This window comes from Pseudorasbora parva, chromosome 15, assembly GCF_024679245.1.
Source record: "Pseudorasbora parva isolate DD20220531a chromosome 15, ASM2467924v1, whole genome shotgun sequence".
Lineage (NCBI taxonomy): Eukaryota > Metazoa > Chordata > Actinopteri > Cypriniformes > Gobionidae > Pseudorasbora > Pseudorasbora parva.
Genome location: NC_090186.1, coordinates 6,852,161 through 6,868,782, shown reverse-complemented (window position 1 = coordinate 6,868,782; position 16,622 = coordinate 6,852,161). Strand labels below are relative to the sequence as shown.

Sequence of the window (16,622 nt, the reverse complement as noted above, 5' to 3'; positions counted from 1 at the left end):
GCTCATTGCCGAATAACTGCACTTAAACGCCCTAAAAAGCACATTGAATTCAGTCACCCAATTCAAATCGAATCACAGTAATGGTGAATGAGGCTTTACTTTAATGCAAAATTACAATTAATTTGAGAAACATTTCCATGCATGAAGGATCCCCCCCCTCCCCACCAATCCTGGTGAATGTTATACTGTAAGTCACTGTAAAGAATCTGCTAAATGAAAAATTCGATGTAATTGGCAATTTGAGAGGATGAAATCAGCGTGCATACCCTCTGAGAACCACCAAAGGTTTTTATCTTGTTACTAGGTATTTTTAGCTATCTTGTTTACATGATAATCACATTTGCTTCAGCACTGGGGAGAGTTTTAACAAATAAAGGTGGTGTTGTTTTTCGACTGCAGGGAGAGAAGTTTAGTGCAGTGGTAATTTCTGGCCCGCTGGACTCTGAGCCGTCTTGCATTAGTTTCTAATATCCTGTAGTTCTGATCCAGGTTCAGTGAATCGTGTTCTTTAGATCTTCAGTGAGAAGGACTGGTGTTTATCTCCAGTGTCAGAGTTGCTGGACCAGAATGAGTCTTGAGATCAGAAAACCTCAAAGACAGCAAGTGCCCTCGATTTTTTTTTTTTTTTTTCTTCTTTTTTCTTCTTTCTTTTCTTCAATAGAACGTTGAGATTCATGTAACTTTAACAAACTGGTAAGCGTACACACACGCACACCTTCAGTGCTCTGTTTGGACTGGATAAATGCCTGAATGTGGCTCTTTCATGTCGGTCCAGTTCAAGCAATCTCTAGTACCCTTCGTTTTCACACGCAAGGCTTAGACCGGAAAAACACACACCGGCCATTCTAAAAATCTTTTGATCAAACCCTCTCTTTTCCTCCTTTTCCTCCTTACCCTCCTTTTCTCACTCTTTCTGTCCGTTTCATGCTCTAAGCTGAGTAAAGTGGATAAATCTGCAGATCTGCTGACAGCTGCCTTTGAGAGAGGCCAACAGAAGGGGGTCTGAAGAGGTGCACGGACGGTGGATTTCGGCACACAGTTACAGTACATCAAATAAAGCTGTCTGCCCAAATCACATAGAATTGTGAGCAAGTAACATTTCTTAGTTTCATCTTCATTTCCTTTTTGGTTTGTTTTTTAAGTTTGAAGAAAGGATGTGGTTTCTGAAAGGTCAGTTCGCCCTCTAGTTAGATGTCTGTGTCTGGCTGGCCGTCTGTCCTCTCTGTGGTGAGGCTTGCTTAGTCACCGTCTGACCCTCCAGACTGAATAGTACCGCATCAGTCTCGCTCTCTTTGTTTTCCTCCGCTTTCTTTCTTTCTTTCTTTCTTTCTTTCTTTTTCTTTCTTTCTTTCGAACTTCCTTCCTTGCAGACTTCCTTCCTTCTGAACTTTCGAACTTCTCTTCCGACCTTCCTTCCGAACATCCTTCCTTCCGACCTTCCTTCCGACCTTCCTTCCTTCCGACCTTCCTTCCGACCTTCCTTCCGACCTTCCTTCCGACCTTCCTTCTGACCGTCCTTCCGACCTTCCTTCCTTCCGACCTTCCTTCCTTCCGACCTTCCTTCCTTCCTTCCGACCTTCCTTCCTTCCGACCTTCCTTCCTTCCGACCTTCCTTCCTTCCGACCTTCCTTCCGACCTTCCTTCCGACCTTCCGACCTTCCTTCCGACCTTCCGACCTTCCTTCCGACCTTCCGACCTTCCTTCCTTCCGACCTTCCTTCCTTCCTTCCGACCTTCCTTCCTTCCTTCCTTCCGACCTTCTTTTCTTCCTTCCGACCTTCCTTCCTCCTGACCTTCCTTCCTTCCTCCTGACCTTCCTTCCTCCTGACCTTACTTCCTTCCGAACTTACTTACTTACTTACTTCGTTTACCTTGCTTCCTAAGTACCTTTTAACTGACCCCCTTCCTTCATCTCTTCCTTCCTTCCTTCTGTTGTTAAAACATTGTTTTAATAGAACTTTAATAGAACCAGAACTAGGAAGCGGTGCATTGTGGTAACAATGTAATCTGCCTAGGAGATGGGCACAGATGAGGAGAAATTTAATAACATCGTTATTTTTGTTTGCACGGCAAAAGTATTCTCATCGCTTCATAAAGCCAATGTTGAACCACTAGAGTAACATGGACTCTTTTAAAGTGAATGTTGTGTTGCTGTCTATGCGGGGTCAGAGAACTCTCAAATTCCAGCAAAAATATCTTCATTGGTCTTCTGAAGATGAACAAAGGGTCTGGAACGACATGAGGGTGAGGAATTAATGACAGAATTTCCATTTTTTTTGTTAACTAACCCTTTAACAGTCTTCCTCCCCCTTCTTTTTTTCTTCCCTTTCTTCTTTACTTCCTTCCTTCCTTCCTTCTGACCTACCTACTTACTTAATGTTCTTTCTTTCCCTCCCTCCGTCTATCTGCTTACCCACCCCCTTCCTGTCTACCTGCCTGACCAACATCCTTCCTCCCATACCAACATACCTAATTACCTTTCTTCTGTTCTTCCTTCCTTACTTCCTTTTTGCCCACACCACTGTCTGTCTGTCCTTCCTCCCTTTGTACTTACCTACCTACCTCCCTTCCTTTCTTACTTCTTTTCCAATACCTTTGTTTTTCATGGTTGTTTTCTGATTCTCTTTGTTATTGGTCTTGTGATTATCATTCTCCTCACTATGTGCAAGAGATGCCTGCTACAGTGGAGGAAGCCCATTGCGCTTTATGCTGGGTGGTTGAGGGGGTTCTCTTGGACAGAGGGCCCCTCTCTTGAACAGTTTGCCTGAAAAGGGCTCATTCAGTTGAGCCGGACTGCGTCTGCCTCCTCCTCTCTCTCTGGCTGTGGATCATTGTCAGGCTTGAAAGGAGCTTTGACCGGTTCCAGACGACTGGTTCTGCACCATAAAACTCCACACATTGATAAATGGGCTTGCCCCACAACATTGTGAATCCATTGGCATATCCCAGGGTATTTTGGGATTGTCAGACAAGGAGGCAGTCAGTAAGTTAACCAACACAAACGGTGCAAGTACGATCGAAAAAGCAGCTCGGCACAGTAAAACAGAGAGACAAGGCAACAAGGTCAGACTGAAAGACAAGCCAGACAGACGGATCACTCATATACAGCACAAAAGCTATCATTGAGCTTATGTTAGCATTCTGACTATACAGTATATGTGCTGCTTTATTTCTTTTCATACTGCAGATGTCAATGTTAAGAATAGTGTGTGAAAGGCTCCAAACATAGCAGGGTATATGTTTTAAAAAAAACCTTGCAGCAAAGGGTTTATTATAGAATCACTGTTTTCACTTTACACTCCTCCACTCCACACATGGTTGCGCTCTATGAAAGCTGGCTGTGGTTATCACGGTCGCCCTTCGCCTGTCCTATGAGTTTGAAAAATGGATGTGTTTTTGAGTGCTGATCTTGCATTATCCATGAAGTTACTTTGAATACACTGAACTTTCCCTTTTAGTAATGCTCTGTTCTCTTTACTACAGGGAGTTCCTCAGCTACCCTGTGCCAAGGCCTTATACAACTATGATGGCAAAGAACCCGGAGATCTCAAGTTCAGCAAGGGTGACATCATCATCCTGCGCCGGCAGGTGGATGAAAACTGGTACCACGGAGAGATGGGTGGAGTTCATGGATTCTTCCCCACCAACTTTGTCCAGGTCATCAAACCTCTCCCACAGCCGCCCCCTCAATGCAAGGCCCTGTATGACTTTGAGCTGAAAGACAAGGAGGCTGACAAGGACTGCTTGCCTTTCTCAAAGGTGACTCTCCTATTTACACACACAGACACACACCTTCTCCAATGCACAAGTTCATAAACAAATATGGTAACACTTTATAAGAACTCGATTCATCAGCGTTAGTTAATCCATTAGATGTTCTTTCTTTGAATGGAAGAAGAGGCATGAACATTGTTCGCAATCTCTCCTTTTATATGTTCCACTCAGGAAAAAAATTGACTCATTTTGGGTTAAACAAACAAATTTGCTTCAATGTTACAGAAACTAAAAGAAACTTTTTCTTCTTGAAACATAAGAGTGCAAGTTATCCTTCAGCCATTTGTGTTAGATTTTCATTTAAAAAAATATAACACAACTGGCTTTCGTTGGTGCCTTTGAGTTTTCACACAAATTGCTATTAAAGGGTTAGTTCACCCAAAAATGCAATTGATGTAATTAATGACTTACCCTAATGTCGTTCCACACCCGTAAGACCTCCGTTCATCATCGGAACACAGTTTAAGATATTTTATATTTTAGTCCCAGAGCATATGCAATCAATGCCCACTTTACTGTCCATGTCCAGAAAGCTAATAAAAACATCAAAGTAGTTCATATGTGACATCAGTTAGTTAATTAGAGTGTCTTGAAGCATCAAAAATACATTTTGGTCCAAAAATATCAAAAACTATTGTATTCAGCTTTGTCTTCTCCATGTGCCTCCAAAAAGAATCAAACGGTTAATGAGTCAGTGAATCGATCAATGATTGGGGTCGCCAATGTCACGTGATTTCAACAGTTCGATTCGCGTCAAACTGCTGAAATCACGTGACATTGGCGACCCGAATCATTGATCAATTCACTGATTCATTAACCGTTTGATTCTCTTTGGAGGCACATGGAAGAGAGGACAATGCTGAATAAAGTCGTAGTTTTTGATATTTTTGGACCAAAATGTATTTTCGATGCTTCAAGAGACTAATCAACCAACTGATGTCACATATGAACTACTTTGATGTTTTTATTAGCTTTCTGGACATGGACAGTAAAGTGGGCATTGAATGCATTATGCTCTCGGACTAAATTATAAAATATCTTAAACTGTGTTCCGATGATGAACGGAGGTCTTACGGGTGTGGAACGACATTAGGGTCAATAATGACATCAATTTCATTTTTGGGTTAACTAACCCTTTAAGGCTTGTGGCTGAATAACAAGGAACCTGTTTTATTTCGTCTGCCTTCAGGATGATATTCTTACTGTGATTCGTCGTGTGGATGAGAACTGGGCGGAAGGCATGCTGGGAGATAAGATTGGCATCTTCCCCATATCTTATGTAGAGGTGAGTCATATCAGTGCCTTTAAAGCTGTCATTGTTCCCTGATATTTTTACATTTAATGTTTTATTTTTGGATGTTGTACTCCTCAGCGCGGCTTTACTCTTGGAAATCTTATATATTCTCCACCCTTTCAAGAGTTTCCTTTTAAAAGTGTTCATTGTTGCCATTTTTGTCACATCCTGTTCACTTTGCCAGTTTTTCATCCCAGCCATTTCTTTGTTTTTGCTCTTGTTGAAATGCATAGCTCTTTAGGCATGCAGATCTCAGAAAACTCCCAAATTGTTGCTAAATATTTGAGCTGTATTGAACTACCATCAGCAGTTTCATCGTTTTGACTCAAATCCCAAAGCATCAACAGCCTTGTGTCTTTTTATCAGACATGCACAATCTTAAAAAAACGCTCTCTTTAATCACTCGGCCTCAAACTAGAACAGCGGTCAATTATCGTGGCCAACTTCCCACGTGATCCAGAAAGTTGCAGCATCTCGGGTCTCGAAACACTTCATATCCTTACTCCCATAATCATAGGCAAAAAAACCTTTATGAACCAGTGTGAGCTCTCTGTCAGCCGCATGCCTAACCTGTGGGAAAAAATAACCATCAAAAGACATTCAGAAATAGCTTCTGTCAGAATGATGCTCCTTGAATTGCATCTCTCTCACTCGGAGTGAAAGGACGAGGGAGAAGCAGGGTGGAGGCTTCGAGCTTACACAATAGCCGTGGCAATTTTCTCTAAACCAGACTTTTTTTTCAAGTGAATGCTTTTGAGAAAGTAATCTCTGATAGCAGTGACATCAAAAGTGACATTCACTCAGGTACTTGAAATAGAGTAAAAGGGGGAAACGGTTTTTCTGTTTCTATATCATCTGTCACCGTAAATTCGTTTTTTTCAGAGAGTGACTTTGCAATGTAATCTGGTATCTAACTCTCTTATTGGCCGTCATATACGGATGTATTTAATGTCTGCCTGAGTTTGCAAGGTCAGTGGTAAGATATGATCAGGCAAGTCGTAAGGGGGTTGCGAGGCCCTGTGCGAACGTGATGTGTGATGCCCCGATGCCCGGGGTTTATATTAACGGGGGCCTACTGTTGCTATAGTGACACAATTTGTTGTTAAAGTGGATATTTGTGTATATTCAGTATATTCACTTTAACAGAATTGAGTTCAACAAGTTAAATTGTGTAAACTGAATTGCGCTGTGCACACATTTTGATGCTTAAAGGTGCACTATGTAGTATTTTTGCAGTAAAATATCCAAAAACCACTAGGCCAGTGTTATATATTTTGTATTTTGTCTTTGGTCTTACAATATCCCAAATGTTTCCAACTATTGGTAAATTGTGAGAAAATTGCTATTTTAACTAAGCACCGGGACGTGTCAGCATAGCGTTTGAGCGAGTCGCCTGTCAATCGCGTCATATCTGTTACCTTCAGCTTTATTCTGCAGAAGCACTTTACTCTTAGCAGTGTGAACATGTCACAGCAGCGCCAAGCAAACGCACAGAGGAACGTCATAACATCATTTTAAACACACTTAAATGTATCTAATATGATAAACAGAGCTGCTTTACCTTTACCGGAAATAGTGCAGGCGCCCAGCGAATGTGTCCCGTCCAGTCATAATAAAAGTCACTGTGCTCGCGAGCCGTGCGTTTGTTTAACAATCGCTCCAGCGGCCGTGCTCAGCTCCTCAACACTCGTTCCTGTTCTGCTTTACACGACAGTAACGTTAATAACCGCATCCATGAACGTGATTTCTGCCCGAGTCCTATTTTCCACCGGCTGTGAGGTGAAGACCACATGTCCCAATATACTGCTCTCACACTTGCCGTCATCAAACTACGCCTTTGTTTAGAATAGGCGACCTCTAGCGGACGGAAAGTTACATAGTGCACTTTTAAATTATGTTCTATATTATGAATGGGTCACTTGCAAAACGGCCTGAATCCACTCAAATTAGTTTGTACTGCTCTCTCACTGAATCATCTCGAGCGATTTCTCAGACTGTATTGAGGCGAGAACCAGCGCTGTTTTTCAGTAGTTTGCCTAAACATGCGCATGTCTGACTATTTCGTTGCTTTTTGCTTTTTTCAGACTTAAAACGGGTTAAAATGTGTAGGGATGGAGTAGACTATACTCATTCAGCGGTACAGTTGCTCTCACTGATGATCCGAAAGGTGTGTAATAGTTACGCTATATACTTGCTTTTTAACTTTGTGTAAAAACCTTTGTGCGTACCGTCAGATGAAACCCTTCAGGGATTCGTGCTTTCTCTGTCCATGCAATAAATGGACATCCTTGAATGAGCGCGCATTTACTTGATCTATGGCCAAAATCTGAATTTGAATGGGCTAAAAAAAGCTCTCTACCAATATATTATCTTTTAATTATAATTATTTTAGCTTTTTCTGTCATTGCCCTTTGCTTAGGTTATAGCTCTGCACACACTGGTCATTCTCTGAACTAACTTTGAGGTGCATTCTGGGATGCTTTGTAAATAGTTTTGAAGTTGGCTTGTATGATGGACACTTGCTGGGTTTTACTTCCCTAGGCGTCAAACTTATGCATTTCAATTTATTTTTTTATTAATTTTAGTTTAGGGGGAAAAAAATCTTATATTTGCACAATTTATATTTGCCTATGAAACTTATTTCAAGCATTTTACCGTGAGCCTCGAGATCAAAAGGGTTTGTAAAATTATGAGAAACATCAAGCGTGTTTCCGCACTTGTGACTGGTAGTGTATCTATGCTGATTCCACACCTGCTGTTTTGAGCATACGGTCTAATTTCTCGCCAATGTACCCATCTCATATGGTTTAATTTATTAATATTTTCACAGATCAGATTATGTGTGAATAAATGAATAAATTCAAAGAATGCACTCTACACCTGTATTCACTGTCTAGAGCGGCATTTAATCAGACCTTGTGACCTAGATCAGTGTTTTTAGCTGAATTCAGAGTGTAGGGTTCTTCATGCGAGTGGTCTGATTGGCCGCTCTCATTTATGCAGAGAGTTTCTTGGGGCAATTGGGGTTGCTCTGTCATTAACTGGAGACTCTCTGCCCGTATGCCTTTGATTTCAGTTTCACATGAAATCAGACATGCCCTGCAGTCCCATAACACCCACTGCCTCACATACTGTACAACACCGAGTCTTTGAACTAGTGGTGCAACAGATCACACAACTTACAGATCATTTAGCATTTTTTAGTCACAGATCAGATTACTTTTCAGATCAAAAAGGGGGAGGCTTTTAATTCATTACATAAAGGACACTTTGAGTACTTTGTAGGGCTGCCGCATAAAAGCTGACTAAATTTTAGTTGATGAGAAGAAGCTTAGTCGACCAAAATGTTATTAGTCTGTTATTTGGAGCGGAAAAAAACTTCACAGGAAGTGGTGAAGTCACAGTCCATGAGTGACAGATTGGTTAAAAATGTGTCCTTGTGATAGAACAGCGTTTCATAAGCGTTTTGTAAGTTTAATAAGGATTAATCTTTCATTTAAACAGTTAAATATGCAGTTATTTTACATTTGATTACTTTATTCAATGTATCTCCCTAAAAACTAATGTCAGACCTACCTGAAAAACCTGAAAAGCATTGTTTATTTTATTAGTATTTTTGCTCAATAGTATTTTTTTGTGCTGCTGCTTGTATACTTGACAGCTCATTCTAATGTTAACCTATGATAGATAAATGTGCACTAATTATTAGTGCACTAATGTATAGCGTTATCACTTGCATTTCTTCTAACAGTGGAAATGACTTAAAGTACTAGGTCTATATATATATAAAACATAGCAAGGAGACCTAGTACTTAAAGTAATTTAAGCTCATTGTGGTTTAGTATTATTCCCAGTATACATTTAAGTAATTAAATTAATATAAACATGCGATTAGTCGACAAATGGCTTAAATGAACGACTTTATATTTATTTGCTTCGAAGGTGGGTCATTGTTTTGATTCTGCTGTGCAGGTCCACGTTAATACTGCCTGGCCTAGAACATGGGCTGGTATGTTCAAATATTGGGGTATTAAATATTAATGATCCTAACTGCTACATCACAGTCTGTGTTTCGTTGGTCTTTTACACGCACAAGATTTACATGTTAAGAAGTAAACAATGGTGTTTGAGGCTCACGGTATGTTAGTTCATTCTATGGCACCTTTAAAAAATGTTGTTGTACCTTTCTATATACTGCTTGTTCTTTTATTCTCTACAACTCCTTGTTACATTACATTTAAAGAAAGTGTGAGATCTGTGGCCTAGCAGTTCATTTACATGACCTATTGAGCCTTGGTGATCAAACAGGCTCTTTTTGTTTGAATTTGGATCGCAACGTTTCCACAGGGCCAAAATTAGATACGATAATTTGCGAGTAAAGTATTATTTCCGTTCATTCTCTCTTCTATTTTCAGTTTAACAATGCAGCTCGGCAGCTCATAGAACTGGACAAGCCATCCGAATGTGGAGGAGACTCCAGTGAAGGGCCGTCGTCCTCTTCCTCGGGCCCCCAGGCCAACGGCTCCCAGAAAGCTACTGGGGAGAAGAAGAACAGTAAGAAGCGACACTCCTTCACCTCCCTAACTATGTCCCATAAGCCTTGCCTGGCCCCTCCACCCCAGAGACACTCCATGGAGATCAGCGGCCCGGTTCTGATCAGCTCTTCTAACCCCACGGCTGCGGCTCGGATCGGAGAGCTCAGCGGAGGCCTGTCCTCCAGCGCACCTTCACAGGTGAGAGATGATGGATTGACACTTGTAATGTGTGGAGAGATTTGGTGATAGGGAAATAGAGTGTGGGTGTGCAGGAAAGAAAGGAGAGGAAGATAATGAGAGAACACGATTATTATTCCAGCATGATGGTGGCTGACCTCTAAATGTTCTGTTCCTCATCCACTCTTCCTCTCTCCATGTTATATATAGATTAGTACTCATACTGAGTGGAGGTAAGGACATCATCGCTCACTGAGGATGAGCTTCTCAGCTGTGGCCATGGTTACACAGCCTGATAAGTTGGACACACACTCTCTCAGTACAGCAGAATCTGCACAGATGTGTTTAAAGATGGACTCAAAAATAGACTCAAATCTGACTCTAATTAATGCCTGAATTTGAAGTTCATGCTTACCATAAGTAACATGAACACAAAACAAGACTCATTCTGGGATTTAATTAATTTATTGTAGAGCTGGTAATATGTAGCCAGAGTAAGCTTATTTATTTTATCAAAAATACGGTGTAACAAAATATTGTGTAAAATTATTACAGTTTAATATTTTAATATATTTTGAAATATTAATTATTTCTGTCATGGCAAAGCTAAATTTTCAGCATTACTCCAGTCTTCAGTGTCACATGATCGTTTGGTGCTCAAGAAACAATTCTTATTATTGTCAATGTTAAAAACAGTTAATATTTTTAATATTACTTAATATTTTGTGAAAACAGTGCACTGCATTTATTTAAAATAAATACTATAACTTTTAATTGATTCAGTGTTACCTCGCTGAATAAAAGCATTAATTTCATTTTAAAAAATTAATTAAAAAAAGTTGACCGGTAGTGTATTTGGCATGGTTTAAAATATGTGAAAAACATGAATGTAAATTTTAATGGAATTACTAAAAACAGAAAATGATAAAATAGTTAGTTTCAGTCCTTGATTCTGATTGGTCAGTGTGACCCAACGGTAATCACTGCACAACACCCTTAGCAACCACTTTTAGCAACGTAAACATATATATATATATATATATATATATATATATATATATATATATATATATATATATATATATATATATATATATATATATATATATATATATATATATATATATATATATATATATATATATATATATATATATATATATATATATATATATATATTTAATATATATATATATATATTTAATATATATATTTAATATATATATAATATATATATTTAATATATATATATATATATTTAATATATATATATATATATATATATATATTTAATATATATATATATATATATTTAATATATATATATATATATATTTAATATATATATATATATATTTAATATATATATATATATATATATATATTTAATAAGGCAACGTGGGGGAGAGGACGCTGGCGTTGTCTGTTCGCCGCTTCTCCACCCACAAATCATGTTAATGTACTATTAGATTTAGATTTTATTTTATTTCCTTATGTTTGTGACTAGTCTAACAGAGCTACTATTGGGACTGTTGCTGATTGCTGGCAGCCACTGAGAGGACGTTGTTCGTCTCTTCGCCGTTTTCCACCGCTTCTCTAATGTTTATGTTTGAATTGCTGCGGTTGGTTCTGGTTTGGAGGACATTTGATGTTTCTCGCCGCGGCTGCTCACTGGTGGTCTCCCTTGGGCTTAAGCTGCATGGTGGCTGAAGTTTGCACCGGGCTAGCGTCATCCGGGCCATCGTAATCGGCGTCTGGCGTGATGTTGGGATGTTCCGCTTCTCGGCTGCGCCGCTGTTCCTTCCTGCATTGCGGCCGTGGAGCGGCTTGGACTTTTGCGCCGACCCCGGTGTGTCCACAGAAGTGCCCGGAAAAATGTTCTGCCTCCTGCATGGTGCTGCGGCGATCCCCATCGTCATGAAGACCCATCATCTGGTCTTCAGCTGTCATGCCTCGACGATGTCATCGGGACACTGCCGCTGGGAGAAATCTGAAACATGGAGTGGACCACAGTGTGCTGCGGAGCTAACAGAGACTTCCACCATCAGCTGTTTTCTGTTCACCATCAGCTCTGTTTCTGTTCACCATCAGCTCTGTTTCTGTTCACCATCAGCTCTGTTTCTGTTCACCATCAGCTCTGTTTCTGTTCTGTTTTCTGTGTTGGTTGATTGTTTGTAGTATTCTATATTTTTACTTGTTATTCATTTTTTTGTTATTTTTTCCCACCTTTGTTGCACTTTGAGATTCTTCGGAATGAAAAGTGCATTATAAATAAAATCTATTATTATTATTATTATTATTATATATATATAAATATATATAATATAGAGCCACACAGGCACTAATGAGGAATATTTTATATAAAATGTTATATTTTATATGTGGATCCATATTATATATATCTATGATCACCTAAACATCACATTTTCATTTTTGGGTGAACTATCCCTTTAAGATCGCTTCAGACAATCTATAATTGTCATGTGACATTGAAATAGAGGGAATGTGCAACAGTGATTACGTCCCAAATAGTGAAATTTGTCTACAAATAATTGCTTGAAGCAGAAGGAAAGTGGAGTGTGGGCAGGATGCCTGACACCATACACAGAGCTCTGATTGTCCGCACCAGCTTACGGTTCTCTCCTGTTCTGTCAGCATTACTCTCTCTCAATCCACACAGACCAACATGCTGTCCGAGCGTTGGAGATCACTGATGTATGACAGCGCTCCACCACCTCAAACACTCCCCCCACCACTCGCTCGCAGAGGATACCGCAGCAACCCTGGGATGACAGTCACTCACAGCTGTTGCAGAGCAATGCGGTCTCTAAGGAGACGGCAGGCAGACAGACGTGTCATTTCATGTGATGTTCTGGGGTGGGTGGGGGGAGTTCCTAGGAAAGTTTCAGGAATGTGGCACTTTCCCCCTTTACTTTACACTCCTTTTAATTTGTTTTATTTTCATTTTTAAAAAAAAGTATAAGTCTCGGGATGCTCTGCTACGGATGAAATGAATAAAAAGACCGGCTTTGATTGACATTCATAAACTGGGGTGCTACAGAAAAAGCTGTCAGTTTCAGGTAACAATATAAAACATTATTATAGTTTCCAAAAAAAGTCTTTCTCGTTCAAATAACAAAACAAAATCTTCCTTTTCTTCTCAGCGGTGCACTTTTGTTCTTCCATAAAAGCCCCAAACTTGACATCCAAATCAGCCAATTAATTGAGTGTTGTAAAATACAGTCTACTGTTGCTAAACTGCGGGATATGTTTAATATTAAAGTGTATTATTAAAAGGGTAGTAAGCTAAGAAAGAGATGCTGTTCCCTAGACGAGCCAAACGCGCATAAGCAAAGTATACTTTGGGCTTTTATACGCGCCTAAACGGTCAAATTGCATGCACACAAATATGTTGAAATGCTGTTTTGGTAAGTATCCTCGTATACAGAGTCGTTTATGTCTTAAGTGAATGAAAAAGATTGATAAAAGAGCGCACTTGGAACAGTATATTGGGTATGTGCATTCGCTCTTAAAGTGACAGTAGCCTAATAAATCTGCTGCAGTAACACTTTGGTCAGTTTACACTGAAAAGCAACTTCAGAGTTTTCAAACTAATTCGAAAGTATCAGTTTTCAATAGTCGGAAACACCAGAGTAGTATAGACGACAGGTGTAACTGTAGCAAAAGTTATCCGTATTAAACCGGAAATACATGTGTAAACCGGGCCTAAATGTCACGGTTTCCATAAAACTATTAAGCTACACAACTGTTTTCAACTTTGATAGCAATAAGAAATGTTTCTTGAGCATCAAATCAGCATTTTAGAATGATTTCTGAAGGATAATTTTGCACTGAACACTGGAGTAATGATGCTGACAATTTGGCCTTGTCAATAGGGAAATCTAGAAAAACATTCAATTGTGGTAATATTTCACAATGTTAAGGTTTTACTCGATTTTTTTATGACATAAATGCTGCCTTGCTGAGTATAAGTGAAACAAAACCTGTGGACAATAGTGTATAATTATATTTTGTAGAAATATACACTTTATTTATTGTTCCCTTCTTTTTATTTTGGCACATAAATGGTAAAGTTTGTGATTATAGTATACAAACACAAGTGTTTCTAACAGAGCTGGTCAGAAAAGCAACAGGGAAGTAGGAGGAAGAAATTCTCCATGTTTCTCAGAGTAATAAAGACTTTACTTGCAGGTGAAGTCGACTGTATAAGAATCCCACTAGTAACTGGGATTTCTTTTCTCTCTGATTTTATTAACGTCGTCACCTGTAGTATCTGAGAATCTCTTGAGTCCTCTGCTGTGCGACAAAACCCTGACCACAACGGAAGACACACTATACCTCTGTCGTTTTAGTTTCGGCCTGTCTGTATGCTCTTGGATCCATTTTCGTGTTCATAAAGGAATGGTTGAGACGTGGTGTTGTGAAAGCTGACCCCAATTCAGTTTTATGAGAGTGAATACTTGGTGCAGATGGAATGAGGAAGCGCGTGTGGTGGCCTTAGCGAAACATGTGTTAACGCTTTACGAACGTGAGACCGTTTCTCAAGCAACAAAATTCGTCATCATGTGTTAATATAAAACCAGCACAGCGTTTTGTGCTCTCACCTAGTGAGTGTATTTACACAAGACACCAGTCCATTTCCTGTATGCGTTACCAGAATATTTATCATCTACAGTGTTTATGGGGCTATAATTGGTCTTTTTGTGTCCTAGCTTTTGCATACTACAGCATATGGTTTCATTTATTTCTTTCCCCATCATGCTTGCTCTTTTTTTGTTTTTTCATCTGTAATGTTGTCAGGAAACTACAGCAAAACACAATAACAGTTGATCTGTTGTTTTCATGTCATCTAGTACTATGAATGCTCTTGTTTCCTCTCCCCTTTTTGTCCCTCTCTTGCATGCCCACATTTTTTCTCTCACGCTCTTTTAACATTCCTATCTAGGCATTTTAGCGCTAATAATTATCCAGACACTCACGATCTCATAAAAGCCTGTTTGAGCCTGTAAAGTGATCCCCCTCCTTTGTGGCAGCAGTTATGCCCTCTTATGAGAGTGATGTATCGATTTACATGAGTTTTGTGACACATTTGGAATATATGAACCACAGACTTATTGCTTTCTCATATATTTCTGGTTTGAGGGAAAGAGAGAAAGGAAAAACCGAGGGGGAAAAGGCCATTTAGAAGAATGAGGATGTTTGAGGTGATTTAAAAAAGAAAAAAAAGAAAGAAAGAAGGTTTACATTCATCTTTATTACCATGGCTGATATTGTCCCCACCGCATTATAAAACAGCAGGGATGCTTCTCTAATTACCGAGCAGGAGTTTTCATTTCGTTAGTGTGTGTGTTAATTTTGCTGAGTGGTCATTGTGGTGGTTGTCATTAGTGGGAGAAAATGACAGTAATGTTCTCTTCAGCACACAACTCTCAGATGTTCTCATTTTTGTAGCTTTTTTTATTAAAAAAAAAAATCACAAAATGAAACATTGCTGATAGATTTACTGACTTAATGCTGAAACTTTGGTTTAAAAGTTTTGAAAGTTATATATTAGGGTGGAAATATATTTGTGTATCACCCTGGGCATCCAGGTATGCATCACACTTTGCTAAACCACTGACCTACCCAATCCCATGACTGACAATGGCAGATGTAGGAATGAATTTATCAAATGAAATATGTCATAAGTTCATTCGAGCACACTTGATTGCTCTTTCAGCTCAAATTGATAGCTCAAACTTTTTTATTTATTTATACCATTTCTAATTGTAGTCATGTTTTTACATTTCAGTTATGACTTGGAAATGCTACATATCAATACATCTCATAGATGACTTATTTATCAAAATGGTGGTTTAATAATTAAATAATTATTAGTCTAATTAATATTCATGAGCAAAGCCACATTGTTACCAACAGTCTCAACTTTCTATAACTTTCTAAAAAAAAATGTATTAATGGCCCAAACCCTTAAACCCTGACAGTTTATGTTGTTTATTCTTTATGGTGTTTTTAATATGCTTTTAGACAAGCCATGAGAAAATTAATTTCAAAAGCATTGCTGAGTAATTTCTCATTAAAACCGCAATGAACCAAAGTCTCAACGGTTTTCGCTGGTGTTTCCTGATGTGATTGTTTATAAGGTAGTTTGTGACCAATCACATCAACGTGTGGGCGGGCTTTAGCATATCATTTACTGCTGCAAAGCAGTCTCAAGAGAAGCAAGGTTATCATGGTGTATTTTTCTGTTCAAATGAAAAATCAGGTATCTTTAGCAGTATAGCGGGTGTATGATGTATATCACAATGTTATGATGAACTATAATCTTTATCCACTGACGTTCTGAGTTGTTCAATGCATTTCTGTTGATTGTTAGAAGGCAGTTGTCTGACAGGAAGTACTTGTTGTAAAGAGTGATACCTTTGTGCAGCGTTTACTACAATAACTTGAGTAAAAGTTGAGCGACTGGGTCTCTGAGCTGGAGTGAGTGGAGGCAGGACTAATTTGCATATTCATGACGCAGTGTATGCTAAATTAAGCAAGGGTTTAGTTACATTCAAGCTATTTTAAGGCATGAAGGTGTTTTTCACAGGAGAAGCGTTTAAATGTGTCATTTTGGTGATCAAAGATGGGGTTTAGGTGAAATAAAGATTCTGTCATTATCATTTACTTTCGTTTTGTTCTGAAACCTTATGGCTTTTTTTTTCTGGAGAAGGAGAACATTAAAAAGGTTTTGAGAAATGTCAAATTTTTGGTCTGTAGGCTCCAATATTCAACATTCTTCTAAATATCTCAGAAATATCTTTAAATGCTCCACAGAAG

At 38.9% G+C, this 16,622-nt stretch overlaps 1 protein-coding gene across 1 annotated transcript in view; it reads left to right on the top strand.

Annotated features, from left to right (window-relative positions):
* sh3rf1 (SH3 domain containing ring finger 1) overlaps nt 1-16,622 on the top strand; it is a 61,527-nt gene that overhangs the window by 31,143 nt on the left and 13,762 nt on the right. The window contains exons 3-5 of the mRNA XM_067416906.1: nt 3,483-3,758; nt 4,963-5,058; nt 9,483-9,800. Coding sequence (XP_067273007.1) covers nt 3,483-3,758; nt 4,963-5,058; nt 9,483-9,800 — 690 coding nt within the window. The remainder of the gene's footprint in view (nt 1-3,482; nt 3,759-4,962; nt 5,059-9,482; nt 9,801-16,622) is intronic.